The 19,676-nt window shown below is 44.7% G+C and overlaps 1 protein-coding gene across 50 annotated transcripts in view; it reads left to right on the forward strand.

Annotated features, from left to right (window-relative positions):
- The first annotated feature begins 7,864 nt into the window (after positions 1-7,864).
- LOC118387118 (obscurin) overlaps positions 7,865-19,676 on the forward strand; it is a 91,989-nt gene continuing 80,177 nt past the window's right edge. For 48 of the 50 annotated variants that reach the window (XM_052526965.1, XM_052526968.1, XM_052526972.1 and 45 more), the window contains exons 1-13: positions 7,865-8,105; positions 9,239-9,355; positions 9,467-9,751; positions 10,067-10,228; positions 11,292-11,396; positions 11,534-11,800; positions 12,657-12,926; positions 13,117-13,377; positions 16,857-17,120; positions 17,855-18,121; positions 18,234-18,503; positions 18,744-19,013; positions 19,293-19,559. In XM_052526965.1, the coding sequence (XP_052382925.1) occupies positions 9,319-9,355; positions 9,467-9,751; positions 10,067-10,228; positions 11,292-11,396; positions 11,534-11,800; positions 12,657-12,926; positions 13,117-13,377; positions 16,857-17,120; positions 17,855-18,121; positions 18,234-18,503; positions 18,744-19,013; positions 19,293-19,559 (2,725 nt within the window). In that variant the 5' untranslated portion in view covers positions 7,865-8,105; positions 9,239-9,318. Of the gene's footprint in view, positions 8,106-9,238; positions 9,356-9,466; positions 9,752-10,066; positions 10,229-11,291; positions 11,397-11,533; positions 11,801-12,656; positions 12,927-13,116; positions 13,378-16,856; positions 17,121-17,854; positions 18,122-18,233; positions 18,504-18,743; positions 19,014-19,292; positions 19,560-19,676 lie in introns of those variants that run through there. The other 2 variants (XM_052527026.1, XM_052527046.1) reach the window with 2 other exon arrangements.

Genomic DNA, 19,676 nt, shown 5'->3' on the forward strand with positions numbered 1-19,676 from the left:
AGCAACTCCAGTGTATATTTAAAAAAAAATTAACTAGGCAAGTCAGTTAAGAACAAATTATTATTTACAATGACGGCCTACCCCTGCCAAACCCTCCCCTAACCCGATAACTCTGGGGCAATTGTGCTCCGCACTATGGGACTCCTAATCATGACTGGTTGTGATACAGCCCAGGATCGAACCCTGGTCTGTAGTGACTGCGATGCAGTGCCTTAGACCGCTGCACCATTCAGGATCCCAAAGATAAATGTGGCCTGGTGTTTTAGGTTATTGTCCTGCTGAAAAGTGAACTAATATCCCACTGTCTGGTGGAAAGCAGGTTTTCCTCTAGGATTTTGCCTGTGCTTAGCTCCATTCCATTTTTTTTTTATCCTAAAAAACACTCTCTGGTCCTTAACGAATACAAGCATACCCATAACGTGATGCAGCCAATACTGTGTTTGAAAATATGGAGAATGGTACTCAGTAATGTGTTGTATTGGACTTGTCCCAAACGTAACATTTTTTTGTAGTATTATTTTTGTGCCGTGATGCAAACAGGATGCGTGTTTTGGAATATTTGTATTCTGAACAGGCTTCCTTCTTTTCACTCTGTCAATTAGGTTAGTATTGTGGAGTAACTACAATGTTGTTGATCCATCCTCAGTTTTCTCCTATCACAGCCATTAAACTCTGTAACTGTTTTAAAGTCAAATCAATAGTCAAATCAAGTTTTATTGGTCGCATACACATATGTAGCAGATGTTATTGCGGGTGTAGTGAAATGCTTGTGTTCCTAGCTACAACATAGCAGCAATATCTAACAATACACACAAATGTAAAATAGTTGAATTAAGAAATATAGAAATATTAGGATGAGAAACGTCAGAGTCTGGAGTATAAATATATATCTCTGCACGGTTTCCTTCCTCTAGGGCAACTGAGTTAGGAAGGACGCCTATATATTTGTAATCTTGAGTGTAATCCAATTTTAAATTCAGGCTGTAACAATAAAATGTGGAAAAAGTCAAGGGTTGGGAATACTTTCTGAAGGCAATGTAGATGGTATTTCTGCGATGCCTGATTCCGCTGTCACTTAAAAAAAAAGTATTTTATGTTTATTACCCTGAGCCATTCATCCCACTATTCAGAGGTCGTTGGGAAGTTTTAACCTATTGTGGCGCTACTGGGTGCGATACAATGGGGCACCAATTCATCCTGTCAACTTTAGCCAATCCTGCTCACCTTGGCAGCAATACACATCTCACAGGGGAATGTACTGTAGACCACTATGCAGGAGGACAATTGAGCTGATGAATGAAAGCCCAGTGAAATAAGAGCTTCATATCACTTCATCTCTTGTGACCTTTCAACTGTGACTGCTGTGGCATTCCACCATTGGCCTTCTTGGCTTGATCCCTAACCTGTGCCTTTTTGGAGAATGACAGATATGGGTAAGCTATGCAAACACAGCGTGTGATTAAACCACATCAGTCATGGTGTGTGAAAGGCACTGTCAGGAAATGGGTTTGGAGTGAGGAGTGGGTCAACAAAAACATGTTTTTTTGTTGTTGTTTTTGTTGAATTTGTACCCCTTTTTCTCTCCAATTTCGTGGTATCCAATTGTTAGTAGCTACTCTCTTGTCTCATCGCTACAACTCCCTACGGGCTCGGGAGAGACGAAGGTTGAAAGCCATGTGTCCTCCGATACACAACCCAACCAAGCCGCGCTGCTTCTTAACACAGCGCATATCCAACCCGGAAGCCAGCCACACCAATGTGTCGGAGGAAACACCGTGCACCTGGCAACCTTGGTTGGCGGGCACTGCGCCCGGCCCGCCACAGGAGTCGCTGGTGCGCGATGAGAGAAGGATATCCCTACCGGCCAAACCCTCCCTAACCCGGACGACACTAGGCCAATTGCACGTTGCCCCATGGACCTCCCGGTCACGGCCGGTTAGGACAGAGCCTGGGCGCAAACCCAGACAATTGCATTAGAGTGTCTAGTTTGAGAAACAGATGCCTCACAAGTCCCAATCAGCACAACCGTTTTCAGCTGTGCTACCATAATTGCAAAAGGCTTTTCTAATGATCAATTAGCCTTTTAAAATGATCAACTTCGATTAGCTAACACAACGTGCCATTGAACACAGGAGTGATGGTTGCTGATAATGTAGATGTTCCATAAAAAAATCAGCCGTTTCCAGCTACAATAGATATTTCCAACATCTACACTGTATTTCTGATAAATTGTATGTTATTTTAATAGACAAAAAAAATGACATTTCTAAGTGGCCCCAAACTTTTGAACGGTAGCATTATACACTGCTCAAAAAAATAAAGGGAACACTAAAATAACACATCCTAGATCTCAATGAATGAAATATTCTTATTAAATACTTTTTTTCTTTACATAGTTGAATGTGCTGACAACAAAATCACACAAAAAATATCAATGGAAATCAAATTTATCAACCGATGGAGGTCTGGGTTTGGAGTCACACTCAAAATGAAAGTGGAAAACCACACTACAGGCTGATCCAACTTTGGATGTAATGTCCTTAAAACAAGTCAAAATGAGGCTCAGTAGTGTGTGTGGCCTCCACGTGCCTGTATGACCTCCCTACAACGCCTGGGCATGCTCCTGATGAGGTGGCGGATGGTCTCCTGAGGGATCTCCTCCCAGACCTGGACTAAAGCATCCGCCAACTCCTGGACAGTCTGTGGTGTTGGTGGATGGAGCGAGACATGATGTCCCAGATGTGCTCAGTTGGATTCAGGTCTGGGGAACGGGCGGGCCAGTCCATAGCATCAATGCCTTCCTCTTGCAGGAACTGCTGACACACTCCAGCCACATGAGGTCTAGCATTGTCTTGCACTAGGAGGAACCCAGGGCCAACCGCACCAGCATATAGTCTCACAAAGGGTCTGAGGATCTCATCTCGGTACCTAATGGCAGTCAGGCTACCTCTGGCGAGCACATGGAGGGCTGTGCGGCCCCCCCAAAGAAATGCCACCCCATACCATGACTGACCCATCGCCAAACCGTTCATGCTGGAGGATGTTGCAGGCAGCAGAACGTTTTCCACGGCGTCTCCAGACTCTGTCACGTGCTCAGTGGGAACCTGCTTTCATCTGTGAAGAGCACAGGGCGCCAGTGGCGAATTTGCCAATCTTGGTGTTCACTGGCAAATGCCAAACATCCTGCACGGTGTTGGGCTGTAAGCACAACCCCCACCTGTGGATGTTGAGCCCTCATACCACCCTCATGGAGTCTGTTTCTGACCGTTTGAGCAGACACATGCACATTTTTGGCCTGCTGGAGGTAATTTTGCAGGGCTCTGACAGTGCTCCTCCTGCTCCTCCTTGCACAAAGGCGGAGGTAGCGTTCCTGCTGCTGGGTTGTTACCCTCCTATGGCCTCCTCCACGTCCCCTGATGTACTGTCTCCTGGTAGCGCCTCCATTCTCTGGACACTACGCTGACAGACACAGCAAACCTTCTTGCCACAGCTCGCATTGATGTGCCATCCTGGATGAGCTGCACTACCTGAGCCACTTGTGTGGGTTGTAGACTCCGCCTCATGCTACCACTAGAGTGAAAGCACTGCCAGCATTCAAAAGTGACCAAAACATCAGCCAGGAAGCATAGGAACTGAGAAGTGGTCTGTGGTTACCACCTGCAGAACCACTCCTTTATTGGGGGTGTCTTGCTAATTGCCTATAATTTCCACCTGTTGTCTATTCCATTTGCACAACAGCATGTGACATTTATTTTCAATCAGTGTTGCCTAAGTGGACAGTTTGATTTCACAGAAGTGTGATTGACTCTGAGTTAGTTTGATTTCACAGAAGTGTGATTGACTCTGAGTTACATTGTGTTGTTTAAGTGTTCCCTTTATTTCTTTGAGCAGTGTATATTTTATTGGTCAAATACTTCCCTTGACATCCATGAATAAAAAACACTGCAAAGATTGCTAATGTGTGACTGCCCTTGTGTTTCTTGGCCAGTTCTATCATTTTGTTCACATATTAGGTTGTTTTTCAATATTACTTTGAGTTTGCTGCAACTGTCTGCTGCTAGGACGACATCGCCGTCAGATCATAGACAAGCCAGTGCCTAAGTTGCCAAAGTAACGGCCAGTCACTTAAAGCGGGCAGTTTAACATTTTTGTCTCACCTAATGATTGTGCTTGATTGAGCATGGAGGGGGGTTGTTTTTTGTTTTTAATGTATAATTTTGTCTGGGTTTGGTTCCAAATAAAGTGAAGTCGTTTTTGCTCATATAATAAAAACGAGTCGTCTAGAGTAGGCAGTGGCATAAGTCAACTGTGGTATGACTAAAGAGTTAGTGTGATTTTTTTTTTCCCCACACAAAAAAATGAAATTCAGTATAAACGGGGAAAAAAGTGGGTCTCGACTCCCAACCTCCCATCGCATTACCCTAACTCCACCCAATGTGTATATGTCTTTCAAATTTTGGAATGATCTCAAACCATTTAGGTCCATGATATCGGATTCTACATTTGGACCATTGGGGGGGATGCAAAAGGCCGCCCTCCAGATCGCAAGGCATTGTTGTGAAAGATTGGAGTATGGTCATGACATTTTGATTCCCAGTTACATTGTTTTTAAATGTTGAACCAAATAGAAATTGTCTGAGCAATAATAGGACCAAAGCATAGTTTACAGTGATTAAGGGATATATCATTGAAGACCACCTCTTCCAGGGTAATAGGAGACACCATATTTATCTCTATACTCAGCCAGGGGGCAGAGGAATCATGTCTAAACCAATTTAGGTTGGGGCAAAATGCTAGTGCCTGGAAATACAATATAAAGTCTCATACGTCTTTCCTTTTTAAGTTAATTTTATCTGGGATCATTTACCTTGACATACAGTGTATTCGGAAAATATTCAGACCACTTGACCTTTTCCACAGCTATTTTCAGGTCTCCAGAGATGTTTGATTGTGTTCAAGTCTGGGCTTTGGCTGGGCCACTCAAGGACATTCAAAGACTTGTCCCGAAGCCACTCCTGGACTGTCTTGGTTGTGTGCTTAGGGTCGTTGTGCTTTTAGAAGGTGAACCTTCACCCCAGTCTGAGGTCCTAAGTGCTCTGGAGCAGGTTTTCATCACAGATCTCTCTGTACTTTGCTCTGTTCATCTCTCCCTCAATCCTGAATAGTCTCCCAGTCCTTGCCACTGAAAACATCCCTACAGCATGATGTTGCCACCACCATGCTTCACCGTAGGGATGGTGCAAGGTTTCTTCCAGACGTGACGATTGTCATACAGGCCAAAGAGTTCAATCTTGGTTTAATCCGACCAGAGAATCTTGTTTCCCATGGTCTGAGAGTCTTTAGGTGCCTTTTGGCAAACTCCAAGCAGACTGTCATGTGCCTTTTACTGAGGAGTGGCTTCCGTCTGGCCACTCTCCCATAAAGACCTGATTGGTGGAGTGCTGCAGAGATGTTTGTCCTTCTGGAAGATCCCATCTCAACAAAGGAACTCTGGAGCTCTGTCAGAGTGACCATCAGGTCACATCAGGTGACCATGGCCCTTCTTCCCCGATTGCTCAGTTTGGCAGGGCGGCCTGCTCTAGGAAGAGTCTTGGTGGTTCCAAACTTCTTCCATTTAAGAATGATGTAGGCCACTGTGTTCTTCAATGCTGCAGCTATTTTTGGTACTCTTCCCCAGATCTGTGCCTCGACACGATCTTGTCTCGGAACTCTACAGACAATTCCTTTGCTTGGTTTTTGCACCGTCAACTGTGGGACCCTATACAGACAGGTGTCTGTCTTTCCAAATCATGTCCAATCAATTGAATTTACAATAGGTGGACTCCAATTAAGTTGTAGAAACATCTCAAGGATGATCAATGGGAACAGGATGCACCTGAGCTCAATTTTGAGTCTCATAGCAAAAGGTCTGGATACTTATGTAAATAAGTTTTTTCAATGTTTAATTTTTAATACATTTGCAAAAATGTCTAAACCTGGTTTCACTTTGTCATTATGGGGTATTGTGTGTAGATTGCTGAGGAAAGGTTTAATGTAATCATTTTAAGAATAAGGCTGTAACGTAACAACATTTGGAAAAAGTCAAGGGGTCTGAATACTTTCTGAAGGCACTGTATATTTAAAACGACACACATAGCCTACCTACTGTATATGTACATAGAAACAAAATATCTAGGTCAAATAGGGGAGAGGCGTTGTCCCGTGAGGGGTTACTTTATCTGTTTTTTCAAACCAGATTTACTGTTCAACTGAGCAATCTGAGATGGGAGTTCCATGCAACCATGGCTCTATACTGTATAATTGTAGCGGTGCGTAATAGGTGGCAGAGAAGTCAGGCGCAGGAGAGCAGAACTGGGTAGTAAACCGGAGATTTATTAAGCAAAACCAATGGCATCCAGAACAACAAGATAAATGGGCACAAAAATAACCCACCGTGCACTCATGGGGAACGTGCACAAGCACTACAATAAACAATCCCACACAAAGACATGGCGGGAACAGAGGGTTAAGTACACAACAAGTAAACGAGGGAATTGAAACCAGGTGTGTGGAAAAACAAGACAAAACAAATGGAAAATGAAAAGCGGATCGACTATGGCTAGAAGACCGACGACGCCGACCACCGAGCGCCGCCCGAACAAGGAGAGGACCCGACTTCGGTGGAAGTTGTGACAATAATACTGTATGTTTTATTGAATTTGTTCTGGTTTAGGAGACTGTGAAATGACCCCTGATGGCATGTCTGGTGGGATAAGTGCGTGTGTCAGAGCTGTGTGTAAGTTGACTATGCACACAATGTTTCTTATGAAAAGAATAAGTAATGCAATCAGTCTCTCCTCAACTTTTAGCCAAGAGAGACTGGCATACATGGTATTGAATTTAGCCCTCTGATTACAATGAAGAGCAAGATGTGCCGCTCTGTTCTGGGCCAGCTGCAGTTTTTCTACGTCCTTCTTTGTAGCACCTGACCATATGACTAGGTAATAATCAAGATAAGATAAAACTAGAACCTGCCGGACTTGCTTTGTGTAACGGCGTTCTTCGTTTGTTGAAAGAGTCGAAATGCAGCGTGGTGGTTACTCATGTCTTTAATGAAGAATAAACGGAACGATACATGAAATAACTAATAAATACAAAAACAACAAACGGAACGTGAAACCTATTACAGCCTATCTGGTGAACACTACACAGAGACAGGAACAATCACCCACCAAATACAATGAGAAACCCAGGCTACCTAAATACGGTTCCCAATCAGAGACAACGAGAATCACCTGACTCTGATTGAGAACCGCCTCAGGCAGCCAAGCCTATGCTACACCCCTACTCAGCCGCAATCCCAATGACTACAAAAACCCCAATACGAAATACAACAAAAACCCATGTCACACCCTGGCCTGAACAAATAATTAAAGAAAACACAAAATACTAAGACACTTTGTGGAGTTTGGTGTCAAAGGAGAAAAGAATCTCTTGATCATGGACAGACCTAGCTTTTCAACCGTTGAATCAATATGTTTCGACCATGATTTACAATCCAAGGAATTTGCCGGAACAGGCACAAAACGAATTTGTTGTTCAGAGGAGAACTTCCCATCCAATATGACAATAGCACAAATGGGAAAACCATCATAGCATGTTTATTATACAATTGTCTGGTGATTTATGAACTTGCGTGGATATATCCACACTACTGATGCCGGGCAAGGCTTGCCTCACTGCAGTAAAGCCAAAGCTATTTTAGCGTGTGTAATAACACTGGTCTATTTTGGAGGAGAGGCTGACAGGAGAGATATGTCAGCTGTTCAGCATTAGGCTTTACCAAAGTAGAAAAAAAAGAGAAAGGGCCACTGGTTGACCATCCGCTCTGGAGACCGTGTGGTAGGCTAGCCCTCCAACCTGGGCATTCTCTCTCCTCGCCAAACCTTTGTTGTTAATCTTGAGGGATTTGGGGTGAAAGAAGACAAGGGTCGGACATACCTTTCATGACAGGCGGACAGTTTTGGCAGCTTTTTTGTCCAGCTGAAAGTGGTATTTTTGTAAGGATACTGAGAGGGCATTGTGAGGAAAGAGATTTTCCCAGAATACAGCTGAGCAGGCTTAAGGTGGGTACACCACCGTAGGTGGTCAGAGTTCTATTTCTGATACTGTATGTTATTGTATCAAAAGAAATCACTGCCATTGACCATTTTCTGTCGTTTATTTGTATGCATCAGGAAATTGATAATGATTGGGGACCATAATGCTCGTTGGTCTGAGAATTATAATATTACAGGCAGGTGTTCACGTGAACATTTAGTATAACTTCAAAGCTGCTTGGCGTTGTATCTATCTGCTGTTCTGCTCTATGTTCCTGCAGTGACAAGTTGTGAGTATGTCATCCATCAATTAGTAGTGTAGACTGAATATCGTACTACGTGCTCACACTAGCCCGTTTCCCATTTGGCCAATGTTAATGTGATCCAATCGTTTCGATTTTTAACTTCCGTGGAAATGGATACATGGAAAATGACACAGTCCCGAGTGGGAGATGCATGACGGTTAATCATATACTCTCACCACAGCTGTTTGGATATGTAAATATGTGAAGTGACTTTAGCTGACCTCCTTTGTCGATAACCTTATTGGGTTTCGTGGCATTAGGTCTGTGAGACAATGTTGTCTGAGATTGAGAATGTGTTTGTATTTCTGTATTGCGCACACGGCACCACGTGAGAAAAAACGATGTGACGTGGCAAGTCATTTGATGAGGTCTTGTCCTTGGATGGCCCTCCGCCATTATCAAGCTTCATGCCCCTCCGAGTGGGTGGAGTCTTAATAACCTTTCAACTCATCGATTGGTTATGTTTTTGTATTCTATGTCAGTCAGTCATACTGATTGACACCTTTCGTTTGTTTAACCCATTTTGAGGTCAGTGGAGTCTCCAAACATACATACTATACATGTAGACTGCCGGAGGGGGCAGCACAGCTGACGCTAAATTAGTGATGCTGAGCTCAGCCATGTCAGGTGTCAGAGAGGACTTGTCATCTTCATGATGTCGGGTGCCAGCCAGCCATGCCACATCACAGTGTAGCCATGTTAAAGTGTCGCTCTCAAGTCCACGTTGGTCCTTCATTTTGAAAAATGTCTGCGAGAGTGAGAGAGTGGAGGGGTTATTTACAAGTCAATAGGAAGGTTTCCTTGACTTATAGCATGTTTTTCTTTTTTTAAATGTATCAAACTGTGCCGTTTTAGCCCTAGGGACAACCTAGATACGGACAAAGGGAAAGCCAACCACTATCAGAAGTGGTTGAAGCCACCCCTTCTGACGAACCATGGGAGACAAGTCTGGGAGCAAAGTAGCTGCTGCAAGTAAGGCCTCCATTCCATGGGACACATTCTATGCTGTTTTCTTTTCTTTTGACTTTGTTTTTCTGCTCTTTCCCCCCACTTGTTGGAACATATCTTACTCTCTGTCTACAGAGAACCAGATCCATCTCCGGGTAGTGAAGGGGCTGGAGGATGTGGATGTGCATGAGAGGGAGGGCTGCACGTTCGAGGTGACCCTCAACCTGTCCTACATAGCGGGCACGTGGACCAAGGACGGGGTCAGGCTCCAAGCCAAGCCCACCTGTCACATCGCTGCCCATAAGAATAAACACACTCTCACCTTCACCCGGGTCACCGTAGGAGACACTGGCCTGTTTTCCTTCCAGACTGACGGGAGCCAAAACTGGATCCAAACCTCAGGCCAACTCACTGTCATAGGTAACAGCATGACAGAACACAACAGTTGAGAGGAATGATGCAACGGGGACAATTGTATGACCCTCCCTCAATCTAACGTTCCTGTAATAGCTGGAAGTCTTATTGCCTGTCTGTTTCTATGTTAGCCGAGATATTTTCTCACTGACTTATCATCCAGACTAATGGCTTGGCGAAAAATACATGTAAAATCACAGATAGATCCCGGTACAGACCACAATACGTCATAGCACATAATTTGATCGAATCGCATACTGGATCTCTAGGTAATGTCGGGCCTATCTGTCTGTGTTTGTCTCCCTGTGGTTTTCCTGCCAGCCAGAGACATACAGATTGTGAAGGAGTTGGAAGACGAGGAAGTGACTGAGAGGCAGAGCGTGACCTTCCTGTGCGAGGTCAACTGTGAGGACGTGGACGGGCGTTGGTACACCGACAACACCAGGATCAAACACGGAGACAACGTCAAGATCAGGCACGAGGGTGAGCATGGGCCACAACTGAGCCACAATGTGTTTATAGCTCTGTATACTTCCGATGATATGTATTAACCCTAGATGACTGACAGGAGGCGCTGTTGAAATGCAGAGAAAGTGTTACCTTACTAAAAGTTGACAATGAACACTTTTTATAATTGTATAGTAACAGCTTTAACAGGTGTATTATATCTGTCTGCCTTGGGCATTTCATCACTTTACCTGAAGCAATCAACGATGACTTCATAGTGGCTTATAAGTATGCTATAACACACCATAACAGAGGTTATGATGTAGTAATAATGATGTGCTGCTCATTGACAAAAACAATACATTCGAATCATCACACTGATGGTCATAATACTGTATGATCCTTGAGGAAAAACTGACCAGCGCCATGTTGCTGTACATTATAAGTGGTTATAAACTGGGTGGCTCGAGCCCTGAATGCTGATTGGCTGAAAGCCGTAGCGTATCAGACCGTATACCACGGGTATGTCAAAACATGTATTTTTACTCGTCTAATTACGTTGGTAACCAGTTTATAATAGCAATAAGGATCCTCTGGGGTTTGTGGTATATGGCCAATATACCACGGCTAAGGGCAGTATCCAGGCACTCCGCGTTGCGTCATGTGTAAGAACAGCCCCTTGCTGTGGTATATTGGCCATATACCACACCCCCTCGGGCCGTATTGCTTAATTCTAATTATACCTATGATGCACTAGGAGTATTGGTACACGGAATTGAGTCTATACAAGTCTTTATGTGAGTGTATAACTATGCTTATAGGGCATTATTACGCTATCGTAGTGTATTATGAGTACATGTATAATGCATTACGCATATGTTCTTCCATATTTTTTTACTGTCCCCATTACAACAAACACATACTTAAATACATGCAATTTTGTCCTTGAAACATTTGATTGAAGTACTGTAGGATTCCATTCATTCCTATGGAGGACTGCTCCTACTGGGGAGTGCCAATATGGTGGCCGGTGGCAATCCAGGGGTTATACACACAATTGAAAACTACTAATGAAACACCTATTTCCATCTGAATACAGGTAAAACTCACACCATGTGCTTCAAGTCTGTAAGGCCAGCAAATGCTGGGGAGATCAAATTCACTGCAGACAGGGTCTCCTGCTATGCAACTCTCACGGTAAAAGGTGAACAACATCTATTTTTAGAATCAACGATCTCGATGTTCGTCAATGACAAAAAAAAAAACTGTAATCTGGCCTAAGTGGCCTCATCAGGTGAAGCTTTAATAAACAATGGTTCAGTATTACCCCTATTTCCACAGAGCTGCCTGTGCAGATAGTGAAGCCTCTGAGAGTGAAGATTGCTATGTACAAACACAAAGGACTGCTGGAGTGCCAGGTGTCCAGGGCCAACGCCCTGGTCAGGTGGTTCAAGAACAGGAGTGAGATCCAACCCAGCAAGAAGCACCAGATTGTTAGCGACGATGTCTACAGGCAGCTGCACATTGATGACGTGGCCTCGTCAGACGAGGACACCTACACCTGTGATGCTGGCGATGACAAGACCTCATGCCAACTACTTGTGGAGGGTGAGATGCTCAATGTAATTCATTCTGACTTATTGTCTGGTCAGCTTAACATACTAGTTCCAATGTTAGGTATATTTTTATGCTAAATGTTCATAAGCAGTTTACAAGCAGACCTTCATATAAAGTGTTACACCCTCATACTTATCCGTAAGTCACCAAAACACAATCCAATGGACGAACCTGGGTTTGGCGGAAGCCAGGAGAACGCTACCCTGTCCGAATGCATAGTGCCATCTATAAAGTTTGGTGGAGGAGGAATAATGGTCTGGGTCTGCTTTTCATGGTTTGGGCTAGGCCCCTTATTTCCATTGAAGGGAAATCTTAAAGGTACATTCTAGACAAGTCTGTGCTTCCAACTTTGTGGCAACAGTTTGGGGAAGTCCCTTTCCTGTTTCAGAATGACAATGCCCCTGTGCACAAAGCGAGATCCATGCAGAAATGGTTTGTCGACATTGGAGTGAAAGAACTTGACTGGCATGCACAGAGCCCTGACCTCAACCCCATTAAACACTTTTGGGATGAACTGGAACGCCGGCTGCGAAGCAGGCCTAATCTCCCAGCATCAATGCTCTTGTGGCTGAATGGAAGCAAGTCCCTGCAGCAATGTTCCAATATCTAGTGGAAAGCCTTCCCAGAAGAGTGGAGGCTGTTATAGCAGCAAAGGGTGGACCAACTCCATATTAATGCCCATGATTTTGGAATGAGATGAGTAGGTGTCCACACACTTTTGGCCATGTAGTGTATGTTCACACTGATAACCCAACTATCTACATTACTCAATTCCTGGGTGTACACTTTCCTTTGAAGTAGCTCTAAGTGATGATGCTGATCCAATGTGTGCTCCCTGTGCATGCAGAGCAGGCGATCAGCATAGTGCAGGGGCTGAGGTCTGTGGAGGTGACCGAGCCCAGGGAGGCCATGTTCCAGGTGGAGACCAGCCTGAGGGTAGGGAGGCCCCCAAAGTGGACCCTGGACGGAGAGGTCCTGATGGACGGGCCTGAACTGAGCATAGACCGGCAGGGCACCGTGCACACCCTCTGCTTCATCAGCACGGACAGCTCTATGACTGGCTCTGTGCAGTTCAACGCCGGGAAGAGCCGCTCCACCGCACAGCTCACCGTGAAGGGTAAGGTTGATTGTCACCAAGTGGAAGTTGGAACGATGCCCTGCTTACTGTTGACAATGACCCTCCAGGCTCTAGGGTAGAGTACTGTATTGTGAGAGGTGTTTCCCGTTGGGTTCATACTTTGCTTTTTAATCCCTTAAACAGACTAAGATACAGTATTATATCATTATCCGTCCCTGTGCCTTTTCAGAACGCCCTCTGAAAGTGGTCCAGCCCATGCCAGACGTGGAGGCTAAAGAGAACAGCTCAGTCACACTGAGGTGTCAGTTTGCCCCCTCCCCCAGGGTGGTGCGCTGGTACAGGGGCCGCACTGCCCTGCAGACATCCAGCAAGTACAGCATGAGGACGGAGAAGAGCCAGGCAGAGCTGACCATCTTGGGCCTCAAGGAGACCGACACTGGCCAGTACAGCTGCGTGGCTGGAGGGTCAAAGAGCACAGCCAAGGTCGATGGTGAGGATGCTGTTGATCATACAGTATTAAAGAGAACAACAAATATTTTTCAGGGACAAAGCTTCAACGTTCAGATGGTTGATCATGGAAATCAGCTTCATGCTTGATGAAGTGAAACTCTTTGTATAAAATGTAATCTACACTGCTTCGCCTATACTTTGCAGCTTCAGTGATAATGCCAGATAAGCCGGTGTTTGGAGGATACATTGGCATGGGTGTGGTTACACCAGAGACGGAGTCGAGGGCCGGCAAACCGTGTCAATATATCCTCCAAACACCGGCTTAGAGGACATTATCAAATAAAATGTTATTTGTCACGTGCCGAATACAACAACCTTACAGTGAAATCTTTACTTACGAGCCCTTAACCAACAATGCTTTAAGAAGTTAATAAGAAAGATAAGTGTTAAGTAAAATGATGTAAATAAGAAATAGAGTAACGCAATTAAACAGCACCAATAAAATAACTATGCATAGATAATAAACAGAGAGTAGCTGCAGCATATTAGAGGGCCCTTTGATTAACTGTTCAGGGGTCATATGGCTTGGGGGTAGAAGCTGTTAAACAGCCTTTTAGACCTAGACTTGGCGTTCGGGTACAGCTTGCCGTGCAGTTTGCAGAGAGAGCAGTCTATGACTAGGGTGGCTGGAGTCTTTGACAATTTTATGGCCTTCCTCTGATACCGACTGGTATAGAGGTCCTGGATGGCAGGAAGCTTGCCCCAGTGATGTACTGGGCCGTACGCACAATCAATCAATGAAATGTATTTATAAAGCCCTTTTTTACATCAGCCCATGTCACAAAAGTGCTATCCAGAAACGCAGCCTAAAACCCCAAACAGCAAGCAATGCAGATGTAGAAACACGGTGGCTAGGAAAAATTCCCTAGAAAGGCAGGAACCTAGGAAGAAACCTAGAGAGGAACCAGGCTCTGTGGGGGGCCCAGTCCTCTTCTGGCTGTGCCGAGTTGATAGAGGAATTTTTAATCCCTTTATGTTTTATTGCCAAAATCAATTCAATTCGCACTCATTTCTATTTCATGATAAGTTGTAAGTTTATCATTTGCATGAATTAGCAAGAGACCAGTCTTAAAAACAAGTTCAGCATTTATTCTTGATGAGTACTCCCTGCTCACACACATTACCACAGGTTATAAACTGAAAATGACGTCAGCGTTTTCCAAACGTTCCGTTTCACAAACAGAGGGCCCCTCTAATTCTCAAGCCTCCGCGTTATCAGCACGAAGTCAAGGCCAGTCAGCATAAATCAACATTCCCGACCATTTTGGAGATGGCCCGTTCCCACCACCTGGAGATTTGTACAACTGAATGAACTTAAAGAACAGACCTTCATTGTTACTAAACTTCCTGACTACATTATATACAATTGTGAAAGGGAGCAAGAGGGACAGTACATTATAGCATTTGGACTAGTCAGTTTCTGATTGGAATGTATACATAATTAGTCATTTCAAACATATTTTCCTCTATCACGAGTGGAGATTATAACAGTACATGGCTAAAATGTTGAAACGTTCACAGATGACCAGCAGGGTCAAATAATAATAATCACAATGGTTGTTGAGGGTGCAACAGGTCAGCACCTCAGGAGTAAATGTCAGTTGGCCTTTCATAGCCAATTATTCAGAGTTAGAGACAGCAGGTGTGGTAGAGAGAGAGAGTAGAAAACAGCAGGTCCGGGACAAGGTAGCACGTCCGGTAAACAGGTCAGGGTTTCATAGCCGCAGGCAGAACAGTTGAAACTGGAGCAGCAGCATGACCAGGTGGACTGGGGACAGCAAGGAGTCATCAGGCCAGGTAGTCCTGAGGCATGGACCTAGGGCTCGGGTCCTCCGAGAGAAAGCGAGAGAGAGAGGAAAAAAGAGAGAAAGAGAATTAGAGGGAGCATACTTAAATTCACACAGGACACCAGAAAAGACAGGAGAAATACTCCAGATATAATAGGCTGAGACAGGAGGGGTAGAGAGACACTGGCCCTGTCCACGATACCCCTTGGACAGGGTCAACCAGGCAGATATAACACCACCGACTTTGCCCAAGGCACAGGCAAAAACCCTGGTTCGAATCCAGGCTGAATCACATCTGGCCGTAGGGCATCTCATAGGGCGGCGCACATTTGGACTAGCGTCGCCTGGGTTTGGACGGTGTAGGCCGTCATTGTATATAAGAATTTGTTCTTAACTGCCTTGTTTAGTTAAATAAAGGTTAAATAAAAAAATAAAAAATAAATACTACCTGGTGGTGGCTCATCAGGAAGTTCAGGATCCAGTTGCAGAGGGAGGTTTTTATTCCCAGTGTTCTTAGCTTTGAGGACACTATGGTGTTGAACGCTGAGCTGTAGCCAGTGAATAGCATTCTCACATAGGTGTTCCTTTTATACAACGGGTTACCAACATATTCAAATAATGATTTACATATTTTCATTAAAAACTTTACTTCGATGAATTTATTCATACCATTTCCTCCTTCCACAAGATATAGTCACGACACAAATCTTTGGTTGCTACCCAAGCCGGCCGGTCGTTCATTCTATTCGTTCGGTTGCCAGAGACGCGACCCAGTCATTAAATATTTTTGTTCTGTATCTATGGATGCGACCCAGTCGTTCGGTCTAAATGTTCTATTGCCATACTGGCTGGCAACATTCTTATTCCTTGCTTGCTAGCTAGCCAACTACGGCTAAATTACAGTCACATCAAACAGTGCAGACTGAAGAACAACAAAGTAGCTGCATTTTCATTTGGTTAAGCTGTTTTCTAGTGACATTTTTTTTGGATAGATCCAATACAATGAGCTAATGATGTGTGATTTCACCTGGCATAAATAATGTGCTCTCTTGCCTGGTTTTGTTGTTCAAAGGAGCTAGCCAACAACACAGCCACAACAATCACTTCAAACTGAAGCTGGAAATACTGCAAATTAGCTGCACTTTCTTTCATTTGACCTGTTTTCTATTGATATTTCTTTGTATGTATCCATAGAAATGATGCTGATTCATGATTTCGACTAGCTGAGAAAAGCTGGCTGCCTGTCTGTCTCATCCCGACTCGAGATTCGTTCATTCCTATGCGACAACTGGAGATCCAATTTGAATATTAAGACAGTGTTGCAAATGTCGGAGAGACAGATAGTAAGGTTTAAACTATTCTCCGCTGTTGAAAACCAACATGTTAGTCTAAAAGAAATGTGACATAATGTCTAGATGCTTTTTATAGTGGAGATCAAGTTTATAAATTGCCTGGCTGGGCCGATGAGACAGTGGATTGCGCAGTCAGATGGAATAGAGTAAATCGGCATTTAAACATCAGAGATTTAGCAGGTGGTAACTTGTGGAAAAGCTGAAATGCGGTTATAACTAATCAGCATTCAGGATTAGACCCACCCCTTGTATAAAAGTTAGATATTAATGACAAGAAACCCCTTACACCATGGATATGAACTATATATACTTTTTTTCAGTGCGAAGGCTGAAGATCGTAAGGCACCTGGAGCACGTGAAGGTGGAAGAGGATAGCAACGCCACATTCACATGTGAACTCAACTACGTAGTAGCCAATGTGCAGTGGCTTCTGAACGACAACCACCTCAACACCAACACTGTTACCAGGATTCAGAACATGGGCACCATTCACAGCCTCACCATCAAAAATCTCCACCCACAGGAGAGCAGGGTGACCTTCAAGGCTGGCCTTCTCACAGAGTCCACCTCCCTCAAGGTCAAAGGTATGCCTTGTACAGTTGTCACTTTTCACTTGTGAGCTGCCACTGCAAGAATAATTGAGAAATGAATGTAATTCTAGTGATTGTATGTTCCTAGTCAGTACAGAGTTTGTTTCTACCCAATCTGGAGATCTAATTGGAAAATGAAGCAAATTGTTACGGTTTTCTTCCGTCGAAAGAGAGTCGGACCAAAATGCAGCGTGGTTAGTTCGATACATCTTTAATAGACAAAAAAACACAAACAATACAAAAACAACAAACGGACCGTGAAAACCTATACAGCCTATCTGGTGACAATTAACACAGAGACAGGAACAATCACCCACGAAACACTCAAAGAATATGGCTGCCTAAATATGGTTCCTGATCAGAGACAACGATAATCACCTGCCTCTGATTAAGAACCGCCTCAGGCAACCATAGACTTTCCTAGACAACCCTACTCAGCCACAATCACAATACCTACTAAAACCCCAATACAAAAACACACCACAAAATAAACCCATGTCACACCCTGGCCTGACCAAATAAATAAAGAAAACACAAAATACTAAGACCAAGGCGTGACACAAATATAGTAGACTTGGTATTTCTGAGATCTGAAGATGATTGAAATGATCTCCTTAAGTAACTCTGAATGAGCAAGATATCTATCAGCTACTGATGCATGGAAGAACGTAAGAGATTTGGATTAGATCAGTAGCTAATGTGTTCGTACTGTTTTTTGTCTCCTCCAGAAAAGCCAGCAGTGTTCCTCAGGTCTCTAGAAGACATGTCAGGGGAGGAGGAGGGGAAGGTGTGTCTGCAGTGTGAGACCTCTAAGGAAATGGCCACCCCCGTCTGGAGGAAGGATGGTTCGGTCCTGGACAGCAGTGACAAATATGAGCTGCTCATGTTTGGGAAGTCCTTAACGCTCATCATCCATAGTCTGAGTAAGGATGATGCAGGCCACTACAGCTGTGACTTGGGCACCAGCCAGACCAAGGCCAAGGTCACTGTACATGGTATGTATGGTCTAGATCATCAGTGAGGTCTGGTTCAGAAATGATTGGACCAGAAATCCATTTGATCGTCAATCAATTGTCCATCTGATCACACTGAAATCTCCCCCCACAGACATTCACATCACCATCGCCCAGCGTATGAAGACCGTCTCTGTTCTGGAGGGCGAGAGCTGCAGTTTCGAGTGCATCCTCTCTCACGATGTCATCGACGAGCCCTCCTGGACCCTGAACGGTCAACTTGTGATCAGCAACAGCCGCATCCAGATCGTAAACAAGGGTCGCAAATACAAGATGACCATCAGAGACGCAACTGTTACTGAAGCCGGGGAAGTAATCTTCTTCGTCAAAGACCTCAGCTGCAGGACCATGCTGTTTGTCAAAGGTGAGTGTCTGAAATGTATACGAAGCTGGGTGTCATCATGGCCAGTCATGACTTAATCTCTCGAAAAGCAAAAAGAGTATTGCACTCAAGTAATATGAATTACTCTATAATGTGTGTTTGTTTCTAAAGAGAACCTATAGCGACATATGTCTGTGTCTCTGATGTGCCTCCCATGTGCCTGCTGTAAACATATGTGTCCCTAAAGAAAATCTGATGTAATATGTAACCCTACTCCTATAGAGAAGCCAGTGCATGTGTTCAGGGACATGATGAGCGTTAAAGCCACCCCAGGGGAGAACGCTGAGCTGAGCTGTGAGATCACCAAGCCTGAGGCCTTCATCCGCTGGCTGAAGAATGGCCATCAGATCAGGCACAGCCCCCCCAAGTACGAGATCAGTGTGGAGGACCACCTGGTACGGCTGGTTATCACGAACACCTGCATCAGAGACTCTGGGGAGTACTGCTGCGAGGCTGACGGCATTGCCACCCGGGCCAAGCTGGAGGTCAGAGGCAAGTACTGGGGGGTACTACAGTATTTCTGTAACTGTATAGTGCTGTTTAGCAAAATTGTGGATTTGTGTCACATGCACATTAGATTAATTGTGACTAAACTTTGACTCGAAGCCTCAAGACTCAGGACTCGACTTTGACTTGAGACTGATGACTTGAACGACTTCTTTTAAAATGTTCTGGACAGTTTTTGTACTGCTTTTGTACCATGTTGTCGCTCCACACACCTGCTCGGGTGTAGCACACAGGAAGTGCATTTAACCCCTCCCACCCCTGCAGAGCTGCAGCACACATTTGCTCGGGAGCTGCGGGACACACGGGCCGAGGAGAAGAGCAAGGTGATGCTGGAGTGCGAGACGAGACTGCCGGCCAAGCGGGTGACCTGGCTGAAGGGCATGGCAGAGCTCCGGGCGGGCAGGAAGTATGTGATGAAGCAGAAGGGCGTGGTCCTCTACCTCACCATCAGCTGCCTGGAGAAGGTTGACACCGACGTGTACACCTGCGATGTTGGCACCATGCAGAGCCGGGCGCTACTGACCGTGCATGGTAAGGCCATAGAAATAGAATGAATAGAACGCTCTTTCCCATTCAAGTCAGCATTCAGTGATAGGTGGAATGTCAGGCATTTTGAGTATACCCATTCTATGCAGCTTGCGCGTTTCA

This window comes from Oncorhynchus keta, chromosome 1, assembly GCF_023373465.1.
Source record: "Oncorhynchus keta strain PuntledgeMale-10-30-2019 chromosome 1, Oket_V2, whole genome shotgun sequence".
Classification (NCBI taxonomy): Eukaryota; Metazoa; Chordata; class Actinopteri; order Salmoniformes; family Salmonidae; genus Oncorhynchus; species Oncorhynchus keta.